This window comes from Amblyomma americanum, chromosome 8, assembly GCF_052857255.1.
Source record: "Amblyomma americanum isolate KBUSLIRL-KWMA chromosome 8, ASM5285725v1, whole genome shotgun sequence".
Taxonomy (NCBI): Eukaryota; Metazoa; Arthropoda; class Arachnida; order Ixodida; family Ixodidae; genus Amblyomma; species Amblyomma americanum.
In genome coordinates, this window is record NC_135504.1 from 83,300,534 (window position 1) to 83,317,141 (window position 16,608).

At 49.8% G+C, this 16,608-nt stretch overlaps 1 protein-coding gene across 2 annotated transcripts in view; it reads right to left on the bottom strand.

The window, feature by feature from the left end:
• LOC144101965 (uncharacterized) overlaps positions 1-16,608 on the bottom strand; it is a 112,677-nt gene that overhangs the window by 75,388 nt on the left and 20,681 nt on the right. For both annotated transcript variants that reach the window (XM_077635208.1, XM_077635207.1), the window contains one exon: positions 9,478-10,605. In XM_077635208.1, the coding sequence (XP_077491334.1) occupies positions 10,028-10,605 (578 nt within the window). In that variant the 3' untranslated portion in view covers positions 9,478-10,027. The remainder of the gene's footprint in view (positions 1-9,477; positions 10,606-16,608) is intronic.

A 16,608-nucleotide genomic window follows, 5' to 3' on the forward strand; every position in this document is an offset into this window, starting at 1 on the left:
AAGAATTATTTTGTTGCGTTTTGTGGAAGCTGAGTTCTATACAAAAAAAAATTAGAACTTCCGCATCATCGCGCCTTTCCCTCTCCTCTTGCACACCAAAACAGCGGTGCTCCTTTGTCGGCCCCACTCACTCTGTCCCCTCCCTACCTCCGCCGGCTGCGGCACGCACAGAGTGACTGCGGCCACAGTAGCACGTGATGTCTGAAAGAATTTGGCGCTATGAACCATATATAACCCCCGGCTGTTGACGTCATTTGCACGACGTGATGCCGTATCGCAGGTTTTTGCACAAAATTCCGGCACCGCATGTCGCCGCGAGGTGCAAAAGCAAGAATTTTTAAGTGTATTGTAAATTTTCTGCTCGCTTTTCACTACGACATTTGCAGCTATATATTTGCACAAATCTGCGCAGCCTAAACACATTTGTTGTGTTGTGTTGGGTTTTATGGCACACAAGCAACTAAGGCCATCATGCACCAAGCTCGAGGTATAGCAGAAATTTCGTGAATAATTTTATAGAATTATCCAGGAAATTTGTGATACCCCCATAAGTCAGACATCGGCCTCACACTCATTACTATTTAGTTCAATCTGAACATGCAAATTTGCTTTTCTGCAGGGTACCAAGAATATCCATACTGAAGTGAAAGCTACACTATTCCAAATTACGTTAGTCCTGCCTGGTCACAAGTTTTTTTGAGCAAGCAAGCAAGTAAGAAAGTCTAAATTTTCTCAACAGCACTTACACAGAGGCTTTCAGTGCTTCTGCTTTGTTGGGCAAGATTAGCAGAAGTACATCGATTTTATTTTCCAGTGATAACATGTTCTGCTAAATTCTCTGCATTCTGCCCCGTTTGAGTCAGCCTGAACATAATAATCATGTTCTTGACATGTTTTTAGTGCGAGTTATCGGTAATTCTTTCCAGCAATCCACGATGCGCTGTCATAGATGTAATGGCGGAAGTGAATGGGTTAACGTAAGACAGCGGATTTTGAATGAAGGTACGCATGGCAGAGGCATACAGAATTGAGTCAGATGGTCACAGGATATTAAGAACGCTATAGCTGGCGCAGAACTATGCCAACCAGTGATCAGCAGGAAAGGCCTGTCTCTTGCAGTGAATGTGGTTGGGTTGCTGCCGATGATGACAACTGCGAAACATACACCTCTCCAAAAAGAGTTAGTTATATTGGTTTTATTGGCGCAGAAGCAACTGAGGCTATGATGCAATCAAACACAGAGCTTTTCTTAAAGGTGACGCTTTTTATACCTAGAGTTTGTTTAAAACATTGGCTTCTCTGAGAACCTAAGAATGCATAAAAAGTCAACCAGTGCTTGATCACTTAGAAGCAACATGGTGTGTAATGGGATGTATTCATTGTAGAATGTTCTAAAATATTTCTTTCTTAGTTGTTCAACTTCTGCACATGAAATTAAAATGTGGTTTACTGCGAGTTCATTGGCACACATTTCACAGAGAGGTTTGTCTTGATTTGTCTGCAAGAAGCTGTGTGTAAGTTGTGTGTGTGTCCGATGTGTAGCCGACATAAAATAACTTCAGTAAAACGTTCTTGATGTCTACATGATTTTCATTCTCCTAAAAGGGGCTCCATAAAATGCAGTTTGTTGTTTGTCTGTTCTTCCCATGCAACCTGCCATTTATTTCTAAGTATACTGTGCAGTAATTTCAAAAAATCTGCGTGGTATGTTCACTTCTTTTACTTGATCGGTTCGAGCTTGTGCCAATCATGCATCTGCTCTCTGATTACCCTCAATTCCAATGTGCCTTGGGACCCAACAGAGTATAATGCTATGCTTTTGTTTTGTTATTTTAAGTATGTTGTGTACGATGTTTTCGATTGTGGGTTCAGCGGCATTTCGAGAGTGCAGTGCTTTATGCATATTCAGGGGATGTGTGTAAATGATGCTATTTTTATGTGTTCTTTTACTACTTGTTCTACTGCTACAAAGATGGCATGACACTCGGCAGTAAAACCCATGCGTACTGTGGCAGGTGTGTCATTTTTTTTTTAAATTACTGCACTTCCAACATGACTGTTTTTGAGCCATCAGTGTAAAATTCAGTCTTGGTGTCATGATTTTCTTGTAGTGCAAAGAATTCTTGTAGTATGTGTTCATGTGGCGTTTCCTTTTTGTTTAAGTGTGCCAGTGTGAAGTCGCATACTGAAGGGAGGCTGTACCATCGTGGCAAATATTCATATCTTTGTGTAATATTCGGTAGGACATCTAGTACTGCTAACTCCACATTTAGCATCAAAGTGCATTATTACTGGCCTGAAAAAATGTGGTTTATTGCTGAATAATCTTTTAGATAGGCACTTCCTAACAATGGAATGGCAGAGATGTTTAGGAAGAGAACGGGTTTTTAGGACGTATGCGCATGCAAGTGTGACATTTCTATCTTCTAGTGTGGGCTCATTAGCTTTAACGTAAAAACTGTTTACCGGGGATGTTCTATATGCTCAAGTTGATAGGTGCAGAACAAGATTATGAACAGGGTCCAGTCATTTCAAGTTGGATTTCATTTCCAGCTTAGAGCGCACCAAAGAGCGATAGATTTCTAATAGGCATGCTCTATTGAACCCCTACCGTTTTCACGAGGGCGCCTTTAATACATTGATGGCTTGGAATGCTTACTTTTTAAGGTTGTTAATGTGTGGTAGAAATGAGAGTTTGTCAAAAGTGATGCCTAAAAATTTATGTCTTGCTTAATTGGTAGTGTGGTTTGATTCAAGTATAGGTTGGGATTGACCTGTAGGCCTTGTCGCAATGAGAACACAACAGCTACTGTTTTTGAGGAGAAAACTTGAACCTATTTTTCTCTGCCCAGGCAGGTAGTTTACTTAGCGTGATTTGCATTTGTCTCTTGCAGGACGATATGCTGGAGGAAGTGGATGCTATCTGTAGGTTGCCTACATAAACCGAATATATTATGGACTTGGGTATTACTTTGGCTAAGGAATTCAATGTTACTACGAAGAGTGTCGTGCTTAGAGTGCACCCCCGGGGTACGCCATTCTCTTGGGTGAAGGTCAAAGAGTTGCTCCTAGGCGGACTCTGAATGTGCGGTTAGCCAGGAAGTCATTCAAACAGTTCAGCATCCTGCCACGGATACCTAGCTCTGCTAGGTCACGGAGAGTGCTGAACTTCCATGTGGTATCATAGGCCTTCTCTAAGTCGAAGAACACCCGGATACAGTGCTGCTTGTGGATGAACGCCTCCTGGATGGTGCTTTCTAGGCGAACAAGGTGATCACTGGTCAAGCATGCTTTTTTAAATGCACATTGATGTAAGTCTACGAGTTGTCAAAATTCAATAAGTGTGAAGGTGTCTAATGTTTATTACACTTTCAAAAGATTTAGCAATGCAGGTGGTGAGGGCTATCGGTCTGTAATTGTTAGGACTTGTTAGATTTTGCACATTTCAGAAAAAATACTATGACTTCCTTCCACTCCTCGGGTATTTTCCCTGTTGTCTATATTTTATTAAAGAATTTCAACAATGCCCGTATGGCAGCCTCAGAAAGATGGGCAAAAGTAATGTAGTACACATTGTCTGGGCCTGGTGCTGTCTTTTTACCAGGAGATAATACCCTTGAAGAGCAGTTTATTGTAGAGCTGAAAGGGCTGGCGACGTAACCGTTGCACAAACTGACCCAGCAGCGGTGGCACCAGCCAAACCTCTTCGTTGTCGTCGATGGTGCGCACTGTAGTCTTCTTCATTGCAACTGCACCGGTGACAAGAGGGAGCCATCCTGTCATCTCAAGGCTAAGAAATGACAAGGGGGTCGCAGTACGGCTTTAGCTGGCTGATGTGAACAATTTCGCGGCCCTGACAACGGTGATACAAAGAGGAGGTCACTGGCTCGACGTTATAGTTCATAGGTGACGCGCTCGAAGACACGGTAAGGGCCGAGGTACTTAACCGCTAACTTGGAGGCAGCCGGCACACACAACCAGACGAGCGAGTCAGTAGGAAAGTCATGGGCGGACTGGCCGCGGTCACTCGCATATGTGCGGAGGCCTTGAGTGGTATTCGTCAACGAGCGAGCCAGCTGGCGGCACTGGTCGGTATGACGGGCGACGTCAGAGAGAAAAGTGCATTCCGAGCTGTCGGGGCGGTGCGGAAGGACGGTATCCAGGATACAAGAAGGTCCAGAGCCATATAAAAGAAAGAACGGAGAAAAACCGGTTGTGGCTTGAAAGGCGGTACTGGCATAAGTGATGAATGCAAGTACTTGATCCCAATTGGAGGCGTCAGAGGAAATTTACATGGCGAGCATGTCTCCAAGAGTCTGGTTGAAGCTTTTGGTGAGGCCATTCGCTTGGGGATGGTAGGCAGTAGTTTTGCGATGGACGGCGTGGCATGCATCCAGTAGCTCGTGAACGACGTCAGATAAAAACACGGACGCGGTCGCTGAGAAGTTCCCGAGGGGCGCGCGCTATGATGCAGGATGAAATGATGGAAGAAGAATGCGACGTCACGAGCACTAGCCGAGGGCAGGGCTGCCGTCTCCGCATACCTAGTGAAGTGATCCACGGCTACAATAATCCGTCGATTCCCGGCAGGCGTGGACGGCAGGGGACCATACAGATTGATGCCCACGCGATCGAAGGGGCGAGCTGGGCAAGGCAATGGCTGTAACGGGCTGGGGGACAGGCAATGCAGGAGCGTATATAACGGCGAACAAAATCGTACATTCCATGCCAGTAGTATCGCTGGCGCAAACGTTCGTAGGTTTTTTTCAGCAATCCTGCATGAGCGCTTTGTGGGTCGGAATGGTGAGGAATAAAAAAAGAGCCATTTGCGGGCATCCGGGTGATAGTTGCGGCGACATAGGAGAAAGTCGCGAAGCGTGAAATGGGAAGCTTGTCGATAAGGGCCCAAGGTAACGAATCCGTAGTCGGTGCATTGAGGGCATCTAGGAGTGAAAAAATCCATGGATCTCAACGCTGTTCCATGGAGAGGTCCATGGCTGTGAGCGCAGCTAAGGCCGAGGCGAGGGCGTAGGAGATGGCAGAGGTGAGCGCGACAAGGCGTCAGCGTCACAATGTTTGCAGCCCGACCGATATGCAACGTTAATATCGTATTCCTGAAGACGAAGGGCTCAGCGGCCGAGGTGTCCAGAAGGGTCTTTGAGGGTAGCCAACCAGCAGAGGGCATGGTGGTGAGTAACAACATCGATGAGGCGGGCATAAAGATAAGGACAAAATTTTGTGAGTGCCCACACTACGGCGAGGCAGTCCTTTTCCGTAACGATGTAATTAGATCCGGCTTTCATGAGCGTATGACTTGAGTAAGCAACAACATATTCGGGAAAGCCAGCCTTACGCTGTGCAAGGACGGCTCCGAGGCCTACGCCACTGGCATCAGTGTGCAATGCGGTTGGCACACTGGAGTCGTAATAGCGCAGGATCGGTGGTGAAATCAGAAGACGACAAAGGGTAGCGAAAGCAGCGTTGCAGGCTGAGTTCCAAGCAGACAGATCAGCGGACCCATTCAGGAGCTTCGTAAGTGGTGCGATGATAGAGGCGAAGTTGTGCACAAAGCGGCGAAAATATGAGCACAGGCCCAAAAAGCTTCGGAACTTCTTAACAGAAGTCGGTTTGGGAAAGTTTGTGACAGAACGAAGCTTTTCCAGATCGGGCAGGATGCCATCTTTGGGGACGACATGGCCAAGTATGGTCAGTTTGCGGGCACCAAATCGACATTTCTTGAGCTTGAGTTGGAGACCAGCATCGGTGAGACAGTGCCGTATATTGTGCAAGCGCTTGAGATGTGTTGGAAAATCAGGTGAAAAAAACGACAACATCGTTAAAATAGCACAGGTAAATGTGCCCTTTGAGGCCACGCAAGATGTACATCATGCGCTACAATGTTGCAGGAGCGTTATAGAGGCCGAACGGCATCACGTTGAATTCATAGAGGCCGTCAGGTGTGACAAAAGCTGTTTTTGGGCGGTCAGATTCAGCCATAGGGACTAGCCAATAGTCGGAACGGAGATCCAGCGAGGAGAACTCGGCTCCTTGCAAACAGTCGAGGGCGTCATCAATACGGGGTAGCGGGCAGACGTCTTTGCGCATAATTTTGTTTAGGTGATGATAATGAACACAGAACCGAATCGATCCATCCTTCTTTTTGACGAGCACGACGGCCGACGACCATGGAGTAAAAGAGGACTGGATAACACCGCGGTGGAGCATGTCGTCCATATGTTCAGCGATGACGCAGCGCTCTGGAGGCGACACATGGTAGGGGCGCTGGGGGAGAGGGGCATGAGGGCCTCTATCAATGCTGTGAACGACGGTGGTCGCGCGGCACAAAGAGGTTGTCTTGTGGTCGAAGGAAGAGTGGAACTTGTGAAGCCGGGCAAGGAGCTTCTCGTGATGAGCTGGGTCGTGGTCGCTGGCCACTGAACGGTGAAACATTTCCTGGGAGAGCGGGTCGGAGACAGCACTAACCAGTGTGAGGGCGGCGACAAAGGTACCACCGCAAAAAGCCCCATCGTCGAAGGGTATGAGCAAACGAAGGTGTTCAATGTGTCCAAGACATTCTCCACAGAGCAAGGTGCACTGATAGGGCAAGGAATTCGAGATGACGAGTTCGGTGGCACCGTGGCATATGTCAAGGTCAGCAAATGGAAGAGGTAGGTGTCAGCGAGAAGCGAAGATGGGTGAAGGCGCGAAGAGTACAGTCTTAATCTCTGACGGGCAGAATATTCCTTCAAATGTGGCAATGACGGACTCCGTAGGAATTTTTACTCCGTCAACCATCCTGCTGCATCGATGGACAGCAATCACTCCTGCAGGCGAGAGGTTCTCAAGCGTTTCCACAGGGCTCAATCGAGAGTCGACCCCTCGGACCAAGCCCTTGGAACATGCTAGATGAGGCGGAATGAATGCACTCGCCGGGTGGTTGGAAAAGGTCGTACACTTTAGCAGGTCTTCAATGCAGTCTTTATCCGGTGACTTGCACAAAATACCACCCCTGCCGAACTGCCGGACATCGGTAATGCGCATGAAGTGCTTTGATGTGGACTGAAGAGCCGCCTGCACTGCCTCCGGGTTGTTCAGTCAGATAGCGCCTCCATCGGAAAGCACTAAAGCGACCGGAATGCTCGGAACTCCACTGCAAAAAAGAGATCAATTGGGAGCTGGTGTTGACGAAGAGATCCCGACCAAGGGTAAAACCCCTGGCCGGGAGAAGAAGTAGACATTAAGCTCTCGTCCCGCGCCCAATCAGCCCAGAACAGGAGCAAGCAGGCACAGACACAAAGAAGGAGAAATTTAGCAAGCTAGCGCAACACCGCCAGGTACTTAGCCGCTGCCCCGCAGCCTGGGTTGCTGGGCCACGGCCCAACTTCTGCTTCCTCTTCCCCTCTGGCCAGACCGAGCAGCCTGCGGCTAAGCCCGAAGCCACGAAAAGCGGCCGAATACTGCAAAACGCGGTGTAAAAACCACTAGCGGTCCTCGAGGACTGCCATGAATAGGTCATTGGTCAGGGACCACCGAGGGCTGCCCCAAGTTCGCAGAAGGGGTCACCTCCCCAAGCAGAGGGAGGCAGCTGGTCTTAGCAGGCAGGGCTAGTTCCAGTGGCCACGTTGCAACACCACGAGTCCGTCAATGAAAAGAATGCATCACAACGAAAACGCAAACAAAAAGAAATAACCTCTGCAGAGGTGCGGACATTGCACTCCTGCAGAAACAAAACATCAATGAGGAACGATCGCGCAAGGTGAAGCACCTCCTGTTGCTTATCGGGAGAGCGAAAACCCTGCACGTGAAAGGAAGCGAACCCCATTCCGCCCTATAAGTTGAAAGAGAAGAGAACGTGATCACGCAAAGCACACATGCCTGTCGGAAGAGGGAGCATCTCGCAGGATACTAAGTGTGGCAGTAGGCTGGCCTGCTAATGTTGTTGCTTGTCTCACAAATTGGCACATACCACAAGGGGGAGTGGCCATAACCAGGCGGTGACTCTTTGCATTGTAGATTTCATGCAGCAAAAATAGGATGACTTAAAAAATTGGCCAACTCTGGTTCTGTGACAGAGGTGGTTGCAGGTGGTTAGGGGGTCTAACAAGCTTAAATTTAGGCAAGGGCGTAATTACAAGAAAAAAGGAGGGAGAATGAAAAAATGAAGGAATTGTGAAAAGGAATTACCCAAATACGAAAGCTTATGATGGTATGAACCGTACGAAAGCTTATGATTGTAGACGTTTTGTTTCTAGCAGATAATTTTGATCGGCAGAGCAAATATTCTCATTGGTATGGCCAAGCATAGAAGCGCCAAGAGACAGAACATTCACAGAAGACAGACACAAACTGAGACTGTGTAATAGAAATTTTAACAGTCGCCTCCTGAGCGATGAGTAGCGACGTCAATATAGAAGAAAGTGCTCTATTGTTTCCGGCTCAGCACAATATGGGCACAATGGGGAGATTGCAAGACCAGGCCTGTAGAGGCAAAAATTTAGATGTGGCCGCCAGCAACGTAGTCGTGTGATGGAAACTTCACGTTTGCAGGATCGCCAGGCAGTACTTCTGCAAGGGAACAGGAGGTGCTGAAAATCTTCAATGAAGTAAGCGCTGATGCACCAAATTCTGTCATTAAAGTATACATGTGAAATAGTGCAGCCGTAATGTAAGCACTGGTTGGAAGGGGGCACGGAGGAAAACTATAAGGAGTGGAAACTCCGCTGTCTACGGCGACCAGAAAAGGTCACAAGCCCACGGGGCCACTATCCTGCTGGTGGTGTCTGGCGGCCTGGAATGAAACCACTGAAATACAACGCCACGGCGTGTCCGCTGAAGCAAACACCCGTTTCGACTGCTTGTCGTCTGCTTTGAGCACGCGCCGGAGCCGCCTGGCCCCCTGCAGCTTCTACGACGCGCCGCATGGTGCCGCCACTGCATGCGACCCCGTCGGTGCACACAATTGTAATTTTATCTGGTCGCCTGCACTTGCTCGCGCAGACGGGAGTTTCACGTCCTGTATAGTCTTGCTCCGTGGAAGGGGGTCAACCATCGGACCACTCAGGGCTGCCTTCGCCCTGGTCACCCCTCTGCAACAGTGACTGTGACGAAAGCATGGTACAGCTCTGTGGGTGCGGTAAAACACCGGCGAAGGGGACAGTGTGGTGAAAATAATGATTGCGTGGTGAAAAGGTCCCGCCGATGCTCGCGACTGCGGAAGAAACACACAGTCACACGCGCACCACCACATTTCCCCGCGCAAACACCCTCTATCGTTCGTCAGCCGCGCCGACAAAGCCAGCGCGTCGATAAGATAATGGCGCCATTTGAGCGCCGGAATGGCGGCGCCCAGGCTACCACCGAGTGGGGGAGGAGGAAGAGGGCCTTTAAGACCCGAGGTCCTAATCGGAGGCGTCGTGACGAAGACTAGGCGTTTTAAAAGACGTCCATGAGGGCATTCTCCTCATTCGCCGTCCTCACCTTCTTCGGAGGTCGAATCGGCCAATGACGAAACGCCCCCATCAGACAACGTGTGCCAGCACTTCGGCTCGTCTAGGTCCAGGACCTTGTGCACACGCCAGCCCGGGCCATCCTCGCAGCGCACGGGGGGCGCAAGGCAAAGCGACCGGGCTTGGAGGCTCCGCCAGGGGCGACTGGAACTGCGACGCCTCCATGTCTGGCAAGGCCAACTCCACGGTGTCGGAGGCACCCTTGGACTGTAGCGCCGAGGAGTCACGGCTCCTTCTCCACCTGGTCTTCAGCGGAGATCGCTGCAACCTCTTCCCGCTGAGCAGCGGGCTCGCTGTAGCTCGTAGGTGCTGCGCCTGCCACCTTGCTGGAAATGGTGGCGGCTGCGGAGGCGTACGAGCGAATCTGCACGCAGTCCGAGGACGCGTGCTATCCCCACGCAGCGCTTGCACGTCGCCTGCAAGGTCTCCGTCTCGCGGCCGTACGCCCCGCAATGACCGCATCGCATGGAAGTGCAGGCGGCGCCCAGGTGACTCTCCTCCGCACCGTGACCACACCTGCTTCATGCCACGATACTCGAGCATGGCACGGTGTCCCATGACGGTGAGGAAGTTCGGCGGCGCCCGCTGCATCTCGTGCGGCACCTGTTCTGGACGTAGCCCCGGCTCTTGAAGACGGGCTCCGACACCATTCCCACCTTCCCGTAGGCGCCCAGGGCAGCAGCCAGGGCGTCGTCCGTGACTGTTGGCGGTAGACGGAGCACTGTCACGTACACCACTGGCGCGGCGATTTGCGTCAGCGGCGCTTGCTTTCCAGCGATGAGGAAGCTGCCCGCCGCTACCATTTTCGTCACCTGAGCCATCGAGCTCATGGCACAAAGGAACTTTGTTCCGCTGAGGTGCTGCAGGTACTGCAGACCAATGACACCGACAACCGCCTCGATGGGGTCGTCTGCCGGAACAAGCTCCGGCACGGTAAAGTAGAAACATTTGCTTTCGTGGGGCGTGTCGCAGGAGGCAGGAGGGTCATCAAGCCCTAGACAACAAGGCAGCAGGCCTGGCGCCGGGGCAGGAACCGCTGGTTCGCAGACGTCGCTCGGGGGCGGGATCCGAGCGGGCAACAGCCCGCCGGGACCGCAACCTGGAATGAACAAACTTGTAAGCACAGACGGGCAGAGCGACGACCTCTACAAAGCCCGCAAGCTACACATGCTTAAACGTGCAAATCTGTGGTCTTGGAGACTATCTATTGCTGGGCATTATGCTTTAAATGTTGTTCACTATCACTGAATATAGCAATTCACTACCCTACAAAATTCCACATCAAAAAGTACTCGCAATATTTCTATACTGCATAATCTGTTGAAGCATGCTTCTGCAAATATGTTTAACATAGCAATCTAACAAAGCAGGACATTAAACAAAATAAAAACCATTGAGACTTTCAGCACCGAATGAGATTCATCGTGCCTGGTGAAGACAATACAGCAGGTGCTCAGTGTGTGCAAGGTGCCGACAATCTAGTAAAAAAAAAGTGATGGTCGATTTGCGTAGTTAGGCCAAATGAGAATTAGGTGCAATAGCACTTCGGTTTTTATTTTGCCTTAGGTGTTCGGATCTATTGTACACGGATGAAAGTTGTTCGGATAGCAATAATGGGTTAATGCCCGTAAATGCGGAATTGGTCATTGTCTATTGACATTGATACACTGCTGGGAGTCCTTTTACCACTCCTGGGGCAGTCATGTAGCGGTTAAGCGATGTGCCACTTCCTTGGGATTACTTGTGCTGCTCCCCAGTCAAAACGTCAGTAAACCCAAGTTTTTAAGTAGTGTGTCAGTTCATAAGTATGTATATATATATATATATATATATATATATATATATATATATATATATATATATATATATATATATATACACACACCATACACACACACAAAAATGTGTCCCTGCTAAATGTAACCAAAATTTTCAAAAACGTATTGTCCCAGCCGCGTAATCTAGTAATCTACCTTTACACAACTTTTTAGTAACATTCTTTAGGAAGTCTTCAGACAAATGTTAATACACCATATAGACATTGAATAGACAGTCTTTTAAATGTTTTTATACTTTGTAGTAACAACCTATCAACCATCTTCCAACAACCACCGTTATCCAGAAGACTCAAGTACATAGAAATTCTATACTTCATATAATCTCCTTATCTCCTTATATACTTCATATCAACCACTTACCGACAATGCCTACCAACACCCTATGAATGGCCTTCGGACAATTGGCCGCCGTTATCCAAAAACTCAAGTACATAGAAAGTCTTTAAACTTCTTATCGTCCCCTTATCAACACATTCCACATACTTCTTATCCACCACTTACCAACAATGTCTACTACCAACACCCTATCAACGGTCTTCCAACAATTGGCCACCGTTATCCAAAGGCTCAAATATGAAGAAAGTATAATTGCCACCCATCAACTTATCAACGTCTGGAAATGTGTTACCTACACTGTATAACATCTTGATCAACAATGTTTCCGCACTTCAAAATCATTTTGTGAACTCTCTGTCGGAGACAAAGAGTTGAGACGGCGCCGTGCGGTGTGCAATGTTATCGGCCAACGAACCCAGGACGGCGGGAGTGCTGTGTGTGTGTGTGTGCGCACGTGTATGTGTGTGCGCGCGGGCGGACCAGGCGGCGGGCACCCGGATGAACCGGGCGGCGGTCTGCGGGGTCATCGGCCGGCTCGTTTGCCTGTCGCCGCTTTCCAGGAACGGCGCGGGAAAGGAGGAAAGGGAGGACTCGGCCCGGCATCGGGACAGTGGTTGCGCGGGACGCTGAACGGAAAGGCCGTGTTTCCAACCTCTGCTGTAAAGTTTTCTTTTACCATTCGGCCAATTAAACAAGTTAAGTTTTACCGGATTATCTTTCTTCCTTGTGACCGGAAATATAGAACGCGTACGTGGAGCACGTATTCTTTCATGTACAACAAGTTTGGTGCCGAAACCCGGGACTTCTGCTGTGGATTTGTGAGATCATCGCTACATCGCTCCAACGCTCATGATCAACGCATCCACTTCACGTAAGTCTCGGCAACGACGAATATCCATGCCATCAATCCGGTAAACTAATTGGCTAAACGAACTGTAGAAGAGAATGGAGCGCCTTTTAAAGAAACGAAGAGTATTACGCTCGCAAATTACGAAGCTTACCAACGAAACTGAGGAGCGACAAGCGTCCCTCACGATTACAGAAGCTGTATCGTTCCATGCTCGACTCATTAAGCTGCAGCAACAGCTAGAGCACGTCAACGAAGAAATTGAGCCATTAGTACCAGAAGAAGATGCTGAAAACGAATATCAGCAAGTGTACGATTATCAAGACCGTATTACAGCGTGCCTTGCTGTACTGCAACTTCGAGTCGACAGTGGTTCGTTAACAACGCAGGCTGCCGTGAATTCGGCGGGCAGTGGCACTGCTATCCAAACGACCACGCCAGCCCCCATAACGACCACGTCGGTGAAGATGAGAGTAAAGCTGCCGAAAATTGAACTGATCAAATTCACCGGGCGGCGCTCGGACTGGCAAGCCTTTTGGGAAGTGTTTGAGCAGGTAGTGGATAAAAACGAAGGCTTGACTGACACAGACAGGTTTCACTACCTGCGAGCATCGGTGACAGGCAATGCGGCTGCTGCGCTAGCGGGCCTTCCATCGACGTCACGATGTTACAACGATGCTATCCAAGTCTTGAGGAAGCGGTTTCGAAACGAAGAACTTCTTGTGCAAGAACACCTCAAGAGTCTAATTGATTTGAAGCCGGTGCGTTCTTCAGATGATGTCCGTGGTCTTCGCCGTCTCTACGACACCTTGGCGGCGCACATCAGAGGACTGGAAGCGCTCGGACGGAAGTTGGACACCTTCAGTTCAATGCTACTTCCAATTGCACAACGAGCAATGCCACGGGACATTCTGCTAGACTTCAACCGAAGGTGCGTTGCCGACACCGACCGTCTCGCCAGCGAGCAACAAGGCTCCGTCTCCGGTGCCTCATCGCACACTACGGACGAGACTGGAAAAGGTACCGTCTCTTCATTTTCTAAGTTGCTCTCCTTTTTGAGAGTAGAGGTCGAAAGCAGAGAGAACTTGGCTGCACTGCAAGGCATGGACCTCTGTCGACAACCTAAAGAAGGCACTAAAGAGAGTCACAAGCAGCTTCGTAAAACGCATGACAAGCATGTCCGATCCGCAGCGATGTTGCATCAGAGCTCGAGCCCGCTGACCTGTTTCTTCTGTGACTCTAACGATCACCAAACGCACAACTGCGACGCCTCAAAAGGTCTAGAGGAGAAGAAACGACTTTTGCAGTCGTCCGGCCGTTGCTTTAGGTGCATGAGAACTGGACATCGGTCACGAGCATGCTGCGTAAACCTGCAGTGCAACAAATGCCGCAAGAAGCATGCCAGCACGATGTGCGACCCGACGTACTCAAGTAACAGGCCACCCGAAGTGAACCGAACAGTGACTAATGCACAGATAAGCCTCGAAGCTACGACCACGGGAGACAGCTCCGCTCTCAAAAGAACAGTTTTGTTACAGACCGCGACTGCGTTATGTAGTGGAGAAACTTCCAACGCGCAGGTGCGAGTCCTGTTTGACGCAGGAAGTCAGCGCTCCTACATCACCTCTGACACCTCACGGAAAATGGGATGCACGCTTCTCGGGCATGAAAGGCTGACTGTCGGTGTGTTCGGAGGCCACCAAGAGGAACGCGAGTTCCGAAGAGTCAGAGTTACGCTAAAGACGAGGCGCGGATGTGAGCGCGAGCTCGAAGTGCTGGAAACAGATGTAATTTGTGACCAGCCAATACCCTCGCCACCGGGAAATGTACTGCAAAAGTTGATATCCCTCGGGTACGAAGCAGCTGACTTCTCAACAGACAGCGGTGCAGAAAAGGTTGAGCTGCTCATCGGGTCTGATCATTTATGGGACTTCACGACGGGCAGATGTGTCAAATTAGGAAAACGACTGAGGGCAGTAGAAACATCAATTGGGTGGACTGTTCAAGGGCCTATTGAGAGCGACATCGAGCAGACAAACTGCCTCCACACCGTGACACTGCGAACTTCAGTGATTGAAAAAGAAACAACTGATATTCTGACCAAATTTTGGACCTTATAATCAATTGGGGTGAATGAGAGCAAAGACAACGAAAAACCATGTGAGGCCTTGGAGTTTTTTGAGGACAACATCAAGTGAGACGGTAATCGTTATGAAGTTGCGTTGCCCTGGAAATCCGAGATTTCACTCGAGGACAAGGAAATTGCGCTGAAGCGACTCAGTCAGCTGGCCAACCGGCTCAGGAGGGCTCCTGACCTGCTCCAAGAGTATGACACGACCATTAGGCAGTATGGCGTCTCCGACATTGCAGAACGGGTAGAAGACGAGACCATCCGCAACGACTGCGTTTATCACATGCCTCATCAAGCGGTCATTCGCGATTCCCGAAAACTGAGGGTCGTATTTAATGCTTCCTCCCGCGGAAAGAATTCCAAGAGTCTCAATGATAACTTAGAGACTGGACCCAATCTAACTGCGGACCTCGTGGGGCTCCTTCTTAATTTCCGCAAGTACCGAGTTGCACTTGTCGCTGACATCCAACAGGCCTTTCTGCAAATTGGAATCCGAGAACAAGACAGAGACGCCCTTCGATTTTTTTGGTTCCGAGAGACCCCTCAGCCCGGTTCTCCGTTGCCTCCCATTAAAACGTGGCGCATGAAGCGAGTTCCGTTTGGAACCACCGCGAGCCCATTCTTACTCTCCGCTACTCTTCAGCACCACCTGAAATCGTGAGAGGAAGGTTTTCCCCACACCACGAGCCAGCTGCAGCAAGGCCTTTATGTAGATTACCTACTAACTGGTGCAGATGACGAAGAGGAGGCAGTGAAGCTATACACCGAGGCCAATGCAATCTTCCACGCCGCCTCGATGAAGCTGCACAAGTGGTCGTCGAACAACGAGAGGCTGTGCCAGCTATTTGGGCAAGACTGTAACGAAACCAAGCCTCTGGGATTTGTGTCCGGTGTACTCAGGGTAATACGACTGGCATGGGACCCCATTACAGATCGCCTGACCTTTGCGTCTTGCGTCACAGACGACACTGGTAAACGAGACACCAAACGATCCATGCTACAAACTACGGCACGGATTTACGACCCGTTGGGGTGGCTGTCACCCTTTATCGTGCGGGCCAAGATCTTGTTTCAGAATCTGCGGCGACGAAACGTGGAGTGGGATGATCCCCTACCAAGTGATGTAGCCGAATGGTGGCTTACATGGCACGGTGAATTAAAACACCTCTCTGAAGTACAGGTGCCGCGGTACTATGGGGCGGACGTAAACGGGCAGTCAACAAAGACGGATCTACACATCTTTGCAGACGCCAGTCCCGTGGCTTATGGGGCGGTCGCATACCTTACCATCGCCTCGGAGGACGGCATGAATTCAACGGTCGTGATGAGCAAATCGAGAGTGGCCCCCCTCAAAGAACTCACTCTAGCGAGGCTGGAACTCATGGCATGTTTGCTCGCTGCTCGACTATGCAGCTACATCCTAAGCACGATCGAACTGCACCCTGGTCGAGTAATTTTGTGGACCGACTCTGCGATAGCGCTCCACTGGATACGAGGAGATGCGGGACGCTGGCAGCAGTTTGTGCGAAACCGTGTATGCGAGATTCAGCGCGTCACCGGCGGCTATGAATGGAGGCACTGCCCACTAAAAGAGAATCCTGCGGACCTCCTGACGCGCGGCGTTTCCGTTTCTCGCCTTGCGGCCAGCGACGTGTGGTGGACAGGGCCCCAGTGGCTCTGCAAACCTGATGGCGAGTGGACACAGGGACTAGTGCAGAACGCGTTCTCTGATGCGGAACTGGAGCTAAAACAGCCAACGGAGGCGCTGCCGGCCATGTCATCCCAAGTGCAATCCTCTTCATTAATGGACATTCAGCGCTACAGCTCCTTCATCAGACTGATCAGAGTCACAGCTTGGGTGCTTCGATTCGTCTCAAGGATGAGACGACGCAACGATGAAGTCGGAGCTCTTACCGCCGAAGAACTCGATCAGCCTGAAATATTTTGGAT